At 32.7% G+C, this 18,776-nt stretch overlaps 1 protein-coding gene across 1 annotated transcript; it reads right to left on the bottom strand.

Moving 5' to 3' along the window:
• Positions 1-543: 543 nt before the first annotated feature.
• On the bottom strand, positions 544-18,166 carry LOC105153165 (uncharacterized). The gene is made up of 12 exons (XM_087404762.1): positions 17,652-18,166; positions 15,604-15,789; positions 15,487-15,525; positions 12,278-12,469; positions 10,153-10,247; positions 8,887-9,120; positions 7,562-7,990; positions 6,499-6,755; positions 5,641-5,819; positions 5,258-5,383; positions 4,795-4,986; positions 544-4,557 (listed from the first exon to the last, which is right to left on the bottom strand). The coding sequence occupies exons 1-12, from the start codon at positions 17,728-17,730 to the stop codon at positions 3,485-3,487; spliced, it is 3,081 nt and encodes a 1,026-aa protein (XP_087260888.1). The 5' UTR covers positions 17,731-18,166; the 3' UTR covers positions 544-3,484.
• Between the last annotated feature and the right edge of the window lie 610 nt (positions 18,167-18,776).

The following is an 18,776-nucleotide window of genomic DNA, read 5'->3' on the forward strand; positions in this document are numbered from 1 at the left end:
ACATGATCATTGCTTAAATTTTGTATTAAAATAATTTCCATGAAATTTTTTCGATATTAACATAAATAATGTTTTTATAAAAAAAAAAACTAGAAAAAATTGTCTTTTATTGGATAGATATGATTAAAAGCGCGGTGTAATTAAGCAGCTTTGTAAAAATTAATTTTATTGGAAATATATATAAGCATATTACATTCCGATATTTTCTGCAAAAGAAAGAGGAATGAGGAAAAGAAAATAAAGCGTAAAAAAGTAAAGGTAAAAAAATGTAGAAGTTTATTATATATGTACGAATATATATTGTACATATATATCATACATATATATAATAAATATATATCGTATACATATGTATACATATATGTATATATATATATATATATGATATATATGTTCTATTCGCGGTATTTTAAATGAAATCGGTAATTTTCAAGCTAATTTATATAAGTCAATATATTATTATAACCATAAATATAACCGTAATCTTCCTTCTCAAAAAGCAAATTTTTATTTAATGAAAAAAACAAGTTTTATTGAATAGGATTATCTTCTTTTGCCATGAAAGCTTTATTTATCAACATGTAATTCCAATTTCTTAAAACTTCTGCCTGATGAATGTATAAGATTATTAAAGATGGTAAATGCTTAAAAAATATACAAAGCATTCTTATAACTTTGGACATATATCAGTTATAGCCAAATTAATATGAATGCAAATACATACTTATATTGTAATATATATTTATTATATTTATCCTTATGTAATAACGGCGTTAATTCAACAAATAATGCTGAAAAATAACGAATAATATTAATTGAATATTAATTGACGCGTCATAATCTGTAAAATTATTTCAGCATCATTAATAACAATGTTCGTTATTGATTTCCGTTTGATTCATTAGATACCAATTTCAATCAGTGATACTATTGAGATCTTTATTATAACTTAAAAGTTAACATAAAGTATACGTATTGTAATTCAATATGATATAACATTTATAAAAGATAGGCAAAATTGTGAAAAAAATCTCTGTAAGTCAGTTCTTCTAATTAATTTTTCCAATCAGAATTCAATATTCGATTTGTGTCAGAAAAATATGAAATATTATTTAACATTGAAGAGGTCTGACTTATGTAGATTATTTCTCTTTCAACATTTTAATTTTTTATAAATGTTTATAAATCATACATAATGGCTGGCTATTATATACGCTACAAATCTAATTCATTTACAAAGGGTGTGTAATTTAGTAGGATAATTTAAATTTTACAAGAACGTCTTTGTCGAATGATTATTTTCCCTCTTTTTCTTTCCCTCCTTTCTTTACCGTCGTATTCCACCCTGATATCTTTTGCATTCGGAAAGATAAATTACGAAGATAAATCAAAACGGCACCCTCGTCTCTCTACCCCATCGGTATATAGATGGATAATTCCCATTAAAGAAGAAAGGCGGTCGTAGTGAGCGAATACCGCGCTAACTTCCGTCTTCATCCACTTATCCTTCGAGGCACGGAAGGACTATTCCTCACAATTACATTCTGATCGATCCCGTCGTGGATTCTCCTAAGGCCGGCGTTTATGACCACCGCGCGACGTCGTGGAAATAATGCTCGACGATACAGAGAGAGAAAACGACAGACATGAAAGAAATTAGAAGGAGGAATCTGGAAATCCCGGGATATAAGACGGGAGATGACAATCACGAACTATAAGACGGATTATACGGGCGATATTTCTAATCGGGAGAAAGGTCAATTACGTGCACGGATATTCGCAGAAAAAGCGGAAAGAACGTCAAACTGTCATTAATCTTCAATCAATAAAAAATCACGGCTAATATTAGAGAAGAACGTATTTTCTTCCATACAATATGTAATCTTTTTTTATGATAAAAAAAAATAATAGAGATTAATCGGAGTTTCAAAATTTGAACAGTAAATATTCAATAAAGGCGAGTGAGAGTAAAAATCCCACGCAGTAATTCACGCTTTATAATTTAACAAAGTAAATTTGTTTTTATGTTCTTTTTACGTCATTCAACAAAACGTTTGAATATTTTGGCTCAATTCAGGCCATCATCAGCAATATCCAAAATTTAAATATTATGTACGCAGTATCCGTACGAAATCCAATTCTAGTGTGCAGCAGATAGAGCCTCTTTCAATTTCTATATTTGAAGAGTGAAATATTTGAATTGTCATAATTCTTATACTTGTAAATGAATTCCGCTACAACTATGACTGCATATAGTAAAATCGAAATAAGTAAAAAATGCAAAAAGATATTACAATTATTAAATGAAAGCTGTCGTTACAATGACTAATTGTAAATCCAACCAAATACGAGTAGGTAGTCTCTTTTTTCTCTTTTATTTTTATTACTTTTCGAAAACAATATCAGAAGAACTTAAAACTATTAAAGGCCTCTGAGCGATTTTTATTTTTTTTTTCTAAAACCATAGATATTAATTTGTCATTCTTCAGATGTCTTGTCTTGTACAAGAAATGAAGAGACGTTCATGAAGAAAATTAATGTGTGAGATATCCAAACAATTAAGGATCCAACACTTAAGTTTTGTTAGTTTATATAAATCCTCTTGTGATGCCACATCTAAAGCGAAAACTTAGAGATACTAATGATGCGACCAACGCTATAACAACTCGGCATAGATATTACATCCAGTTAGAGTAATCTGACCACGAACGTCGGTGTCTTGTTATCGAGGGTCATCGAGACTATCGGTTCTGTCTGGATAATTACGTGGTCCAAGTTGTCCAAAGTTCTGGCCGAAGATTCATCCCTCTGCCAAGATGTCTTGACGGTACAACAACGACTTGGTAGTTTCAGAAATTCGTAATTTTAGACCTAACTATATCGATAGCAAAATATCAAATTTTACCGTAGAAAACCAAATATCCAAAATTATTAAAAAATAAAAGAGAAAGAGAATATAGATAATAAAAAATTTGTATAATTTAATTTTCTATGGATTTTGGCGGATTTATATTTTTTAAAAATTTTAAAATATAAAGATAAATTATTAGTGATTTCTATTTTACATGATAACGCTGGATTGCGATTTAATTCGATAAAATTCACAATGATAAAAAATCTCCGACTTAAAAGTTTTAAAATTTTAAAATCTTATAAAAGTTGTATTATGAAGTTATTTAAATCTGAATATCGTTCTCATATTATAATATAATTTTGATATAGATATTTCATTTTCTTTCTCGCATATAATTCCAACATCCTAAAAATATTTTAGTTTTTCTTCTTGTAAATTTTATATTCTAAAATTAATTGAAAAGTAAATTTTAAAGTAACGATTGTATTATCATCAAATTGTGAGCAACTTTTTTATCTTTTCTTAAAAATATTTTGCACAACGTATGCACTTTCAATTTTCTCAATTGAACAGTTTCATTTAATCGCGTTCAAACGTTCGCGAAACATTTACTGTTGACGATGAATCAAATTAACATTCCAACTGTTCGCACCGGACACCAATTTCCGTGCACTTGCATTCCTCACAGGGACTTGAGAGCTCCGTTATAATTCTGCCGACGCGATACATTCGACCATATATATTGCAACCCGCCAGCTTCAGCAAACTGCCCACGGACATTGGTATCTCGTTGTCGAGGACCTTCGAGGACGTCTCGACAGTTTCTGTTTCCTCGGTTAACCCTTCTGCACTCGTCGATGAAACGACAAGAGTCTCCTGATCCTCTTGTACACCGCTGACGGAGGAAACATTCAGCGTCTTTGTGGTTTCAGTCAGCTTGTTGCTGGAACTTGTATTTGAGGAAAATAGCAACTTAAGAACATTGTCCAAAGAAAAGATGGTGACGTCCTCGACGTTCTCGGTGGTCTTTCCATCTTCACTTGGGAAATTATCTGACTCGGTACGATTGTCGTATCTCGTAGTACGATTGTCCTCTTCGCTGGTGAAGTTTCTATCGAGATTCTTGGTCTCGGATACGTTTCCCATCGCGAACTTCTGCTCCGTAGTATTGCTCCGATGGAAATCGTACTTCGTACCATCGGTCGTGCTATTTAACTTGGTCAACATTGTTCTGTCGTAATCGAAAATGTCTGCCTCGGGATTTTCGAAGGGTTTGTGATCTAGGACCTGATTCTTGAAATCGTACGTTAACGAAACAGTATCTGTTGGAAATGTCTCACGGTTCGCTCCGTACTTCATCTTCGCCAGAAAAGAGGAGTCGACAGTTTCCTCTCCGTAATCGAAGGGCGGTTGTATAAGCGGTACCTCCATGAAGTCAAAGTTTGGAGGGTGTTGTAATTGATTGCCCACCAAATCTTGAGCCGAAGTCTTCGAAGCTGTCATGGTTGTCGTCGGTTTGGGCGTCGTGATGCCGCGTTCAACCAGATATGGAATCATGTCTTCAATCAAAGAAGGTAAGTCGGGGGCTGGCTCGGTCTTGATGACGTCGCGAAACGGATCCGGGGACACCGTTGGCTGTCGTTGAGAAGGTGCCGTGGCATCAGCGCGGTCAAGCACCACCGTTGGCGATTCGTCGGCTTCGACTGTAAGATAAGATTAAAATAAAAATGTGCGTACGAGCCTATATGATATTTCTGATAAAAATCGTACTCTCTAAAACTTTTAGAATGAATTATCATTCTAAAGTAAAATCTCACTTTTAAAGATTGAAAATTGAATCACTCTTTTCAAGACTTAATTTTCACTCTTTAAAATGAGATTTTACTCCAATAAATTTAGAGAATATATTTTATATTTGTTTGTACAACGACGTGATATACCACAAACGATTTTTCCGCAACACTTCTCCTCAGAATTGATTCTGCGACAGCCAATTTTCAATGGCGGACACTTCTGCGAAGAACAGACGATTTCTCCGTAATAACACATACAGATTATACAAAAAGCGGCACGTGGCAAGATTTCACCATGACGGTATTCCATATCTTCAAAATGGCACTTGTTCGATAAATCTAGTTCAACAAAACAAATCAATTAACGATATATTATAATTCGCTATTTATACCCGTTTCCATCAATGATAGTTTAATTTTAATCTTATACTTCAACTATCTCAATTCTTTATTTTTTTCTAATTCTAAGAATTATGTAGAATTTTCTAATTTTAAAAATTAAAAAAAAACGAAGGGTAAGTTGAACCAAGATTAAAGTTAATTTACATTGGTGGAAACGGACATTAATCTTTCAAGTTTTTATTAACAATAATTAATCGAGAACATATACCATTATTTTTTTTATGTGGATTCGTAATTTGTGGAACTACAGTAACTCCAGTACCAATCTCAAGATTTAAGTCTGTGGAGCGGTAAGGAACATCGAAGTATGACGGCTCTCTAGGTATAAAACCACCTACAAAGATCTATTACTTATTATTTTTACATAAAAAATATTATTAGCGACAATATGTTATTATTAATTATATATGATTAAAGTATAATAACAAAACAATTATGTAACATCTGATTATTGTTTAATTATTGGACACAAACTATATCAAAAATTGTTTTTTAAATATATATTTAGCTTACTTTTACGAGATGTTTTATTTATACAACTTTGCGTCTTTAGGTTATTCATTTGACTTCTTAGAAAGAATCATAAAATACCTTCGGTCTCTACGGGCGGGCTAAATCGATTCTCCTGGGTTGCAATATCATAAAAGCCGGAAGCATCGGTCGGTCGTAGCTTAGGAGGTACTACAACTGAACCAAGAGAATATCCAGTTTTAGACGAAGGTACATCCTTGCCTTTCACCAACGCGTCTGCCGCCACAAAGGGTATTATCCTACAGCAACAAAATTTATTTTTTCCGTTAATATACATAACTATAAAACAATCGGTAATAGTTTTAATTAAATTTTAATATTATTGCCATATATATATATATATATATATATATATATATATATATATATATATATACAATACAAAAAGAAATAAAAATAATTTTAAGAAATAAGACTAGCTTTCAGAGGATTGTTTATCATTTTTTTTCAAATTATAACTGGCACAAAAATATATCTTAAATAAATATTATATTGATATAATTTTATATCTATGAAAAATGTACAACACGAAAAAGCTATGCATTTTCTGCCGTTAAAAATGTAACCGACGTAAATCGGTATCAATCAGTTGTTTTCGACAAACGATTTCAATTTAATTCACGGCAGTATTCCCCGGCCAACAAAACTCGCAAAAAAGCGGTTCCGTTATAAGCGTGAAAAATTGATTGCACATCGTACCGGCTAATAAAAAGAAATAAAACGCGCTATATCGATTACATCGACTGCGCAATGTTGCACCTGCCGATAGTTTCATGCATTCTAAAAATATCGCAATTATTCATAAAAAAAAAAACATTCATATATACTCGTACTTTCTACGAACGGTTGTCCAGTGTCAAATCATAGAACCGATAGAACTGAATAAAAGATGATGGATCGAGGTATGCTAATAGTCACCTAACGTTCGGCAGTGACGGTGGCAGAAGCCGTTCACTATAGTCGTAGTCATAATCTTCGCCTTTTTCTCGATGAGTAATATTCAAGATAGTCTCAATGTCAGGCGGAATGGATCTAATTGGATTTATCGTGACACCTTGTATATGGCCCACCGAGACATTCGTCTTGACTGTCACGTTCATCACGAGGATGTCGTCTGGCATGAGGATCGTCGACGATGGACTGGTGACGGGTCTCTTGCCACCGGTCTTCGTCCTCTATGTTATACATGTTTAATAACAAACTTGTCTGGTCTTTTTTAGTCAATAAAAATTTTGCAGCAAATATGTTTCATATTTAACAAATATATATGAATACGAGGCAAAATAAATAAAAATTTTCAAATTTTCTAAATTTATAAATCTATATTTGTTTTCAGATTTTTTTCTTAATAAAAGAATTTAAGTTCAAAAATTTCAAAAGATTGTAAAACTAATTTAAAAATAATGTTTACTTTAAATCTATACCGCAAAGTAGGTTAAATTTGTAAAAATTTCCATTATTTTTTATAGTTTAAAGAAAAAAATCATGTATATTATTTATCCCTGGTGTTTATCGTTCCAAAAAAGTCTCTTATATTACTTTTCTAATATTTTTAAGAAGTCGTTATTTTTTAAAATTAATCAAATTTTGTGAAAAAAAATACCTTGAACTTTTTCAGATTCTATAAGTTTTCTTTAGAATATATAAAATGATAAGTCTTAAAAATCTTATTTTATTTCAGAATTTATATATGTACATATATGATCAATTTCAAAAAATACATGGTTTTTGAATATTCCTGTATTGAAAGAAACAATTTATAAAAAGACTTCAAGATAATTTCATTATAATTTAGATAATTGTATAATCAGAAATATTCAATGCAGAAATAACATTTAGTATAAAACTACATTTACTAAATAATTCCAGTTTAACTGAATAAAAAAAATGTGTGATTGTTTTTTACTTAAGTTTTAAGAAACTATCTCATTGGTATCTATTATTTTTGCATGAAAATTCTGATTATTATTGTTATCATTACCTTAATGAGAGTGGAGTTCTCGAAGGATAATTTCTCGGGGATAAGCGTTTTCCCGGCATCCGTAGAAACTACGAAAGGATGCACCGTAGTTTTGTTTTTCTCAATTATATCTGTTTTCTCTCCCATCATTGTTTCTCTCTCCGTAGCCTCATCTTCGTTCCGCTCCTCATTTTCGCTTGTGTTTTTGTTTTCATCCCCGCCAGTATCTTCGTTTTCATCGTTTCCATTATTGAGCGTTAATTCGGGAAGCATCGTCGTCCATTCCGACAACGAGATTGTCGAGCTATCTGTGCTAGATGCATCCTCCGTTGTGGAGTCCGTGAACGTGTTCGTTGAACACGTCGTGCAGGAATCACGAGTGACAGAATCAGCGTCTTTGGATGCCGGTGTCGACTCGAATGATGCTGTCGATTCAGTGTTACTTGATAACTGGCGAATGAAGATAAATAATTGTTAACGCCGAATTGATTTATGAATGAATTTATGCTTCCGTGAACTAAAGAAAATAGTAAGCATTAAAGCGATAAAAAAATTGTACTCCAACAAATGTTTTTATTGAAACTACACTGTAAATCTAAGTGTGTAAAAAATGATTTAAATGTATGTTTGTTATTTAGTTTTTCATCTGAATATATTTAATTTTTTTCGCTGAATTGAAGACACACAAACATCTGCTGTTTCAATATCGAATAGATGATTTTTAGTGAAAAAGAAATAATGAATTGATGGGAAGAGAAATATTTAAATATGTAAATCTATTAGGTGTTGGAATTAATTCGTAGCGTTTTACAAGTGATGGGAAGTACTTTCATTAATGTATTTTTTAATGCTCATGTGAAATAAATAATATTCTTTCATTAAAAAACGCTACGAATTAATTCCAACACCTAATATATTTGTATGTAGTATAGTGTATTATTTTAACATGGAAAACTAATCATACACATATTGAAGTGTCACTTTTTACATACTTGGATTTGCAATGTAATAGGAAAATAATATTATTTGATTTAATGTCTGTTCCGTTCATTACGTTATCTAAAATTATTAAGCTATATATAGATCTTCGTATTTGTATCTCATGTATATGTATGTCAATATCAATAATTCAAATTATATTCTTTCAAATTATATCTAAGTTAGCAGTGTACGCATCTACTAATTTACTAACAATAAGTGAATTCTGCATGGATTAAAAAACGATTTAAAAAAAAATATCAATATATTTACATGCCGCTCATCCGAAAATTTTTAACAAGCTGTAATTTTATAGATAGATTGGCCCAAAAGACTTTCGTTACTTGGATTATCGTACATATCATCACCTCATTCGTTAAAGTTGCGGTAGTCGTCACTTCCAAGGTCGATTTATAGTCCACCGTCCCTATCAAGATTTCATTGTCCATGATGTCGGTCTCCATGGTCGAGGGCCAAGCGGTCGAGTAGGTGGCGACAGATGAGTCCTCCTCGAGATCGATCGTACTGGTGCTAATCCGTTCCTCGACCACTCTGTGACCTCGTCCTTCGACGGACGGATTCGTAGATTGATCAATCGCGGGCTGAACAATTAATGACAGGCTCTCGTACCGTAAATCGATTAGAATTTCTTCATAGAAGAATCTTTCTTTTTTATAAAACTCTATTTGCGCTTCAAAGTCTACTCGTAATTCGATCAGCCGAGTCAATTTAATGATTTCGTCTAACTGGCGTTTAATCGAGTAAAACTTGAGTCGAAAAAACTGAAAACTTAATTTTTTCTAGAAAAATTATTGTAGAAATCTTATTTTGTAAATACCTATACATTTAATGCAAGAAAAATTATATATCCCTCTCTTTCACCCCCGAATTATCGTTTTTCTTTAAAAAGTATGTATATATACGTACTCTTTTCTTGTGATTTGGATATGGTAATCCTAGCTGGAAGTGAATAAAAAAAGATAAAAATTTCTTTTCAGTTTTCTTGAGATAGAAAAATAAAAGATTTTCAATTTATTAATTTAAAACGCATAAAAATTGTTAAATGGCTAAGAAATATAAATTTTACAAACAATTTTTATAAAATTTGTTACACATGCAAAGAATACTGATGCGCGATTGATGAGCCCATCCAAGAATCCAAGTGACGAATCTCCCGAATTCGCCACAGTTGTTTCCATTGTGAGTAGATTCCTATGTATCTCGCGAGATTCGAATTCTCTATAAGTGGTATTCTGTACTAACGACGTTATCCATTAATAATAACGCAACACATCCATAATAGATACGTCGTCGCCCGATCGGAAACTCGTATCGTGCTACGTGATCCAATAAGGTATGCTCCATTCCAAATTCCTGAACTAAGTCGAATGTCTAACGCGTTTATAATCAATGTTTCGGGTAGATTTCATTGATTAAATTCCGCCGACTACATAAATCACCTCCCCTTAACTTCGATCCCATGAGCATGTTCCTACTATTTGGTAACTTTGGGATTTAGTAAGCTTATTTAGACCAGTTAGAGCTATTTAGCAGAAACTCGCCAAAAAGGCGATGTGATAATTTACGCTTCTACTTAAAGAGTAAAGCAAAAAAAAAAAGAAGAGAAAACGTACGAAAAAGTTGGTCTCCTTGCGAAACTTAGCGTAGTCCTTGCTGACGAAGGCGTAGGATGCGTAGTTTTGGGTAGCCTTTACTTCGATGCTGCCGCCTTAAACGTTTAATTCCTTAGTTTTTTATTAGCATTCAAGAAAGTATATTTATGCGTGTATATATAAATTAAGCCCGCGAAAAAGTTATTTGTAGGACAAATTCAACCTGGTTTGTGTTTTCCTTATTGAGTACATCCGTATAAAAAAAAGTACGACGTATGGTGAGTCACAGAAAGGTTGCAATATTTTTTTTTTATACGTTTTGGAATTCAGCCTTGTTTATAGAACCTTGTTTATTGAACGTAATTAGATCCATAAGTAAGAGAACCAATCGCTTTGATGAGCAAATTGCTTCTGAAAACCATCGAAAAAAAATGTAATCTATTTGTGATCTGCTGTGTATTACATTATAATGAACAACTTTAATTAAAAGTAAAAATCGTAGAGATGTCAGATTCATATTGACAGTTCTGCACATCAACTGTACTATCAATGGATTTTAATTAGCGAATCTGTATAATACGTTCTACAGCTACCTGGCTTATTAAATTCGATTCTCTTTTCGTGCTGAATTTAAATGATAATACATATCTCGTTTTCAATTATTCTCTCTTCATTATTAAAGTATAAAAAATACAGAAATTAAATATTAAGGGGATTAGCGCAGCAAATACTATATGGAATAGATTTCACATTGATCTAATGAATTATGACTAAGAATAGAGGAGAAATGTCCAAACGAGTAGCGTAATCCGAAAACGAAATATTCATTAAAATAGTATAAAATCAGACTTTATTATTTTTTTTTTAACTAAATACAGAAATATTAGCAATATTTGTTAGGGAATAAAAATATGCTTTTAAGTCGATATTTGCAGGTTATTGGCCGATTTTTGTTCGATACACGCATTCTATCTGCCGCGATATTAATATCGCGATGGCTATCACGTTCACAGAGCTGCCATATTGACTGTATCGAATAAACGCTCTCGCGCGGAAATTAAATCCCCTTTTAATTCACAGATGTTTCTCGCTTCCAAGAATCGACGTGTTTAATTTGCTTACGCGCGCGCAAAGCCGAGTAAAATATTTTATTTTCCTTTCACAAACGCGGGAATGCCGGATAAAATATTTCCAAATCCCAAAACGAGACGGTGTTTGTTGACGACGGCATTCGTTATTTTCTCACATCGGCATGTATCAAATAAATATTTTCGCTTTCGGTAAAATATTTTTCACCAAGCCTTAACCGAGTAACCGAGCGAGACTCAATTTAGCATCGGAGGCTTGCTACGACGATCGACCTCTTTTACCATGCAACGTAAAATTAATATTTCGAAAACTTACGTATGAAAGGAAAAGATTCAATTTTCTCTTATGAATTATGAAAAGCGCGAAGCATTCTAATTTAAGTATTTTAATAAGAAATATATAAAAACTAAATATAAAAAATAAAAAATCTAACCAGAATCGAGGAACCTAAAGAATTAAATTCGTAAAAATTAAAAAAGTCCGCTAATAATTTTTTAACTATATATTGTTCGTTTTTGTTTATTCTCTTTTGTTTCTATGTATTTTATATATTTTTTAATGAAAAGTCTATTAATATTACAAAAAGCATGAAGTTAATAAAATTTAAAAAGAATCGAGGCAAGAATTAAATTAGCGAAAGTTAAAAAATCTTTATAAAAAGTACGCAGGTTCGGAAATTGCATTTTAAGAATAGTGAGAGCGCATGCATCGATGAAAAATTATTTTCATTCTAATTAAATATTTTTTTAACTATAATATTTGTTCGTGTTTTTTTTTTGTTTATTCTGTTTTATTTATTTCATTACGTGTTCTTTTTGTAAAACGTCTACTAATATTACAAAAAGCATCAGCGGCTTTAATAGACTTGTATTTCGATATTTGTTCAGTATTGCATTTTTTCCTCGATATTTAATAATAGTCTGAAAAATGAAAGGCAATATTCCTGACCAAGGAATTTCGCAATTAATTCAATGGAAAACACAAGCCAGGCGTGAACTGGGCCGGGTGGATCCGTAAGCATGGGACAGATCCCGATGCGAATTTGCGTGAAACTCACTGCAATTGTAGGTGGATGGACAGCATTGTCCTTCTCGAACGATCGGGCTGCAGCCTTGAAGAGGTGGGGCGCACGCAAGCGGAACGCATCGTATGGCGCCCATCGCGCAGAAACAATTGTCGCATGCGGCCTTCCACTCGATGTCGCGAACCATCTCGCCCTCGACGTAAGTGCGTTCGCCCACGCGACATCCTGGACAATCATGTACCACGTATAATCATGAGAGCCGTGAGAATGCGAGTGTGGAAACTCGGCCCTCGCGTAATTTCTTCCGCCGCGCCGCTTGCGCAGAAAATAACGGATGGCGCGAATGTCCGGATATTCGTGGTCCGAATATTTAGACATTCCGTCCAGATTTCTGGAACTTCGATAGCGTGAAGAAGAAAACACGCAGGAAGAACGATTTTTGCTGAAGGATTTAACATTTTGCTAAAAGTTCTAACATTCTGCTGAACAGATCTGAAAATAATTTTGTTGAACTATCAACATAATTATGCTGGAAACTGAAAAATAAAGAGCGATGCTACAAAAATTTTTGATATTCTAGTAACCAGTTTGGTTTTCCAACAAAATTATTTTGATGATCCAACTAAATTATTTCCAGATCTACGTATACGTGATGTAATTTTAAATCTTTTAGCAAAATTGTATTCTTTCTGTGCAGAAATATGACAAAGGGTTGCATATCATGTCAAGTTCAACATTCAAATCTTAACTAAAAATGTAAAATCTTAATCCGTAAAATCTTAATTGGTTTTGGTCTCAATTTTTATTCTAGCACTTCATAGAAATATATAACGGATCGCATATTTCTATCTTTTCCCACTGGAGGTTTTAGCTTCTTTGAGTGGAGCTATACGCTCTGGAGGAGCATAACGTCGCTCTTTTGATGGCGTCGTCGTGTTAGCTCATAATAGCCTCGTCCTGGCAAGCAGTGACCTCGGGGATATTTGTCCATCCGAGAGAATTAACGAGTCGCCGTGGTTCGAATCGTTATTTACCAACTTCATGGTCAGTCATCGCGACGGCAAGGCCACAACACCGCCCATCTGACGGGAGGGGGGTGGTTTCCGGTGCCCGTTAAAATTAAGCCATCTCCGAATGTCCCGGCAGCCAGTGACAGCCGTGGCATCGTCGTAGCGACCGAGGCTTAAACCCAGCTTAAATTTAAGCGGCCGCGGTGAAACTGAGCGTTAAATGAACGGCAACCTCGGCTATCTGAAACGCCGACTCGTAGTTTCCCTCCGGAGCAAAGTATCGGAGGTACCTACTACGACTTCTTTATCACGTTACATGTTTCTCTATAGCTGTCAGATCCCATAACCAGAAAATTTAGAGACGGTGCTCGCTCTTGGGGATATCCGGGATAGTCGCTCTCGTGTATGAAATATAGCAAAATCGCGCGTTTTTCTCTGAACCGCAAATATCAATAGAATTGAAAGAAAGGGTTGACAGCTTTGATATGTTGAGATAAATATTTTTTTTTAATTATTTAAAATTAGGTATAATAAATAAGAAAAATCTAATCCGCGAGATTTGTTTAAATTAGACTTTACTATTAAAACAATTTAGAATAAAATCTTTAGAATCTTAATTTTCTTAAATTATTGTGCACATTATAAAAATATTTTATATTTGTGTTAAAATTGGTCCTTATTGTAAACATTTTTGTGTTGAATTTTTAATATATCTCAGTTTTAAGATTTCACACTCCGATATTAACTATAATGTGATTATTATTTTAATATTTTGTATTAAATCGATATTTTCTAGTGTTTAGTAAACTAGATTAAGTAAACGAGTATAACATAAAAATAATAGATATAATTTCAAAACGTAAATTCTATTTGGAAAATATGATTTTGTTGAAATATCCAATTTAGATATAGATCTGAAAGTAATTTTGTTGTACCATCAAAATAATTATGTAAAACTCTCAAACTAGTTACTAGAATGTCAAAACTTTTTGCAGCATTGCTCATCACGCTTGAGATTCCCATGTAATTATTTTGATGGTTCAATAAAATTAGATCTGTATTTAGCTAAATTTTAGATATTTCAACAAAATCCTTCTCTTCATGATAAGATAAATAAATAAAAATGGACATATTAATTTAACATATTATAAACGTTAATTTTACTGAAGAAATATGTTTTCACAATGTGCTTCTAGATTTATGTCAAAATGTAATTTTTACGTATATTAATCTTTTACATAATATTTGTGTTATATCTTAATATATTCATTTTATGTTAAATTAATATAAGAAATTAGTGGATCGTTTGGGACATGTAAAATGTGTTACAAGCACTAATTTTTAACTGTATATTCCGACTATACTTTAAATTAAGTATATTAAAAGATTAAAGTGTGTTAAAGTGTCAAAAATTTCCTAATCAAGATCCCTTATTAAGACAGAAATATCTTTAAAATACCTTGCAATTTCGTGCAATTGCTTTAAAATATTTATATGTGTTAGTTTAAATAGTACATCATTACGGTATTTTCTTGTAACTTACAGCTTAAACCACCGGGCGATGAGACTGAGCATTAAATGAACCTCGTCGGCTATCTGAAGGTAGAATCCTTGTGGAGTAAGTGTCGCAAGGTGATATAACGTCAGCAGTAACTCTTCGTTATTAAGTTACACATTTCATCACAACTTTCGAGAGCGTGCTTCGGCGGAGAGCTTTAGTCGCGCGGCGGTAAATTTCGGAATAATCCCTAATAACCCCGATTTTCTTCAAGTTTTCTACACACGAGCAAACTTTAATAAGTTCCTTGCTCATACACGATGCCAATGTATGTAAAACAACTCTGTTTGTTCCACTGTATCGCGTTTATCATGTTACGCTATCTCTATTAGCGTTCAATTTGTATAAATTTTATCTTAAAAGAACTTCGTTCACTCTTACGCAGAATGAAATCTCTAATTTAATAGAAAGTTGGAAGATTTCTATTCGTGTATTTTTTGCATGAATTATTCTAAAGAAAAAAATAATATTTTATGAAATTTTTATATCCTTTATGTTCCACTGAGGAATTTTTATTAGATTCATTTAAAGTTAAGGGCTAAACACCTCTGCGTAACAGCACGAAGCTTTCGATCGCGCTATCGAGTTTCCGGGAAATTTCTCAACTGGTGGCATCCGCTTCCTCGAATTCAGTTAAGCGGACTAGCTCGTAAATGACAACAATTTGAACTCACCGTTTCCCGATACCGGCGCCATTGTGGACGGATGGTGGTCTTGAAAAGAAATAAGGAGGGCTATTGGTAAGGCACTTTAAGTAACTCGTGATGTCGCCGTGATAAAAGTACACTCACGAGTGCAGTTATAGGCGACTGGACAGCAGGAATGGGGCGCGTACAGCGGAGTGCATCCCGGTAGAGGCAGCAGGCACTTGGGTCGGAGGCATCTCCTTGTACCGGATATGCAGTAGCAGTACTCGCACCGGCGAGAACCCATCATCGCCGACCCTGAGCCATATTGAATTCCATCGTGCAGACATCCTAACATTTGAAATTTATTTTCACGCTTCTCCCATTTTAGTCTAATTAACTTAGAATAGTCACCTTTTTTCATTATTATGTAAATGATCGCTTGAAGTGATTTTTATACCTTCTAGTAATTAAAAAATTACTATTGTTATCTTATTGTGATTGTTCTGTAATTTATTAGTATGGAGGCCAGTTAGAGCATAGGATCAAGTTGGAACATGCAAATATCTTAGTAACCGAAATCTTAGCAACGCACATAGACATTTCTATGCTTGTATAAGATAATATATAGAAATTACTGAACTTAATACATTAATTTGTGCTCTCTCTGTCAACGGTCAAATACATGCGCTTTTTTATTTTTATGTATCAAAAGTAAAGTTATTAGGATTTTCTTTTACGTTCTACGTAGTAATTAAAGTAATTATATATATATATATATGTGTGTGTGTGTGTGTGTGTGTGTGTGTGTGTGTGTGTGTGTTGTATAAAAACTAAATACATTATTCCAGCATAAGCTATATTAGTACACTTTTTAACTTTAACATTTAAGTTACTATAGTATACCAGTATGTCTATTCCTATAGTATACTGGTTATTGTAACTCTTTTCGATGAAACATTTGTTACTATCTTTCCATTATGACGTAATATTTGTTATCATTTTTTTGTCCATTATTTATGGATACTGTTTCTAACGTCGTCTGTTTGTTTCAAAGAGAACTGGAAGATCTATATACAATAGTTAATCTTTAATTGCAATCGAGCACTGAATGGAGTTTACGTTAAATTGCTCTCGTTAAGATCGTTTCTGTCCGTGAGATAGTACGTGAGCTTCGTCGAACTTCAGCGAAGTTTCTTGGCGCTCGATAATTTATTTAACAATGCTTTCAAGAACGATACAAGCTTTATATATTTATAAAGTAACGTAAAAGGTTGTTGTTTCAAGAGAAAATACAAGCAACGAATGCTATTGCGTTTTAATATTTAATATATTTAATTCTGTTGCTTCTCAACTCGGAATTTTAGTTTCATAAATAGATTTAGTAAACTTTACAACTTTCAAGAGATACGCTTAAATTAATTCACTTATATGAATAAAAATAGTATGTTGATGTTAAATAAAAAACCCAAAAGCTTTTAGTTAATAAATAGTAACCTTTTTAATTTAACATTATAAAGGTAAATATTCAAGCAATTTGCAATTGAATTAATTACACATACAATAATATCGCTAAATTAATTAATACATACAACGTGTTATATATTTTTTATAGAATTTTATTTTATTGTTGCAAATAAAAATAATATTACGGTAAAATGTTACGATATCTAACCAATGTTGTACCGCGTAAAAATGAAAAAATGTACTAGCATAAACTTTACAGTAACAAAGAAATCCTGAATTAATTTAAAATTACGTTCGTTTCAACAGTAACGAGCCATCTTAACCCCTTCTGTGTTATGCCCGAGTTTAGCCGAGTGTTCTACCTTCTTCAATTTATTTACCCAAGTTTACTCGAGTGTAACGAGGCTCATTTATTTACCACAGAGGTAGTCCAGACGCTCTTTTCACAGAGACGGAGTTAGAATGGAAATTATTAAAAATAATAGCGCTTCTGCTAATTTAACTCAGAGTACAGTCGCAATATTAGCAATATATAATACTGTCACTTGAGAAGAGAAGACGAATTAATTTTTCTACATTTAAGTAATTGTATTAAAAATTATAAATTACTTGCTACAAGATATGTCATATTGTCATTTTATCGATAAATGCAGCGCAATGTAAGAAAGACGATTATTTGTACAATATAGCGATACATTGCTGAGCAGAACAAATAACAAAGTATAAAATCAACAAAATAGAAATACCTTCTGTACGTGAGTTCTGAGCATGCTTCTCTTCATCCTCAGCTTCTATGTTCGTTTGTACACTGGCTCTCCGCAACATATTCTCGACGTCGCCTGTACATAAGTCAGATAATAAATTTAAACCCTAGCCACGATTAACTCTTTAATCTGTTTTACCATGAAGACAAAACTTTTATGCGTTTTAGATAAACTTTGTAAAAAGGATCTAAAAGCGTGTGGATACAGCTGGCACCTTTTCCCTAATCATGAATAATAATTGTATAATAATTATATACTTATACAATACATTGAATGATTAAATTATGGCTTATACAAAATTTATACGAAAATTATTTTAAAAAGATACTTGGTATTTTTTCATAATTTCCCAGGTTGTGTTCAGAAAGACTTTTTGATCCTACACAGATTTAACACATTTTATATATATACGTATCCATCCAAATTTTTATATCGATTTAATATAAGATGAATATATTATGACGTAAAACAAATATTATGTAAAAATTAAATAAAAACATAACACTAATTTAACACATTTTATTTATTTATCTTAATATTTACGTTTTAAAATACATTTTATTTACATTAATTGTTCACTTACTCATAAATTGTGTTGTTTTAGTTCTGATAAATGTCAAATATCAATTTAATACAAGTTCAAATAACGCAATTACATTATATTAAATTAAAACTTGGAAAATTCAACACAGAATTTTTAACTAAAATCTGTTTTAATACAAATACAAATATTTTTTAGCAGTACATTGCTGGCTATCCAATTCTATTGATAAGATATTGTTTGATCAAAGAGATATCATCGTACTAACGTGATTCGCCGCACACCATCTCGGCGCAACATACGTTCTCGGCCGGTGAACGAACATGACAGCCGGACGGTGGTGGATTCGGCAATCGCGGGCACACTCGGAGCCGGCATCTCAATGCACCTTCGGTGCACCAGCACTGCAAGCAGGGCTCGGACGTACTCACAGCCGTTCCTTCCTGATATCGGCGACCCTCGTATCTACATCCTGCAATCGCGAGTAAATTTCTCGTTACGTAACAAAACTTTAATTATAGTGTCCGACCGGGTTATCGAAACTTGCAGAAGTATGCACGATGTCT

The sequence above is a fragment of the Acromyrmex echinatior genome, chromosome 3 (genome assembly GCF_024713525.1).
Source record: "Acromyrmex echinatior isolate Ae372 chromosome 3, ASM2471352v2, whole genome shotgun sequence".
Lineage (NCBI taxonomy): Eukaryota > Metazoa > Arthropoda > Insecta > Hymenoptera > Formicidae > Acromyrmex > Acromyrmex echinatior.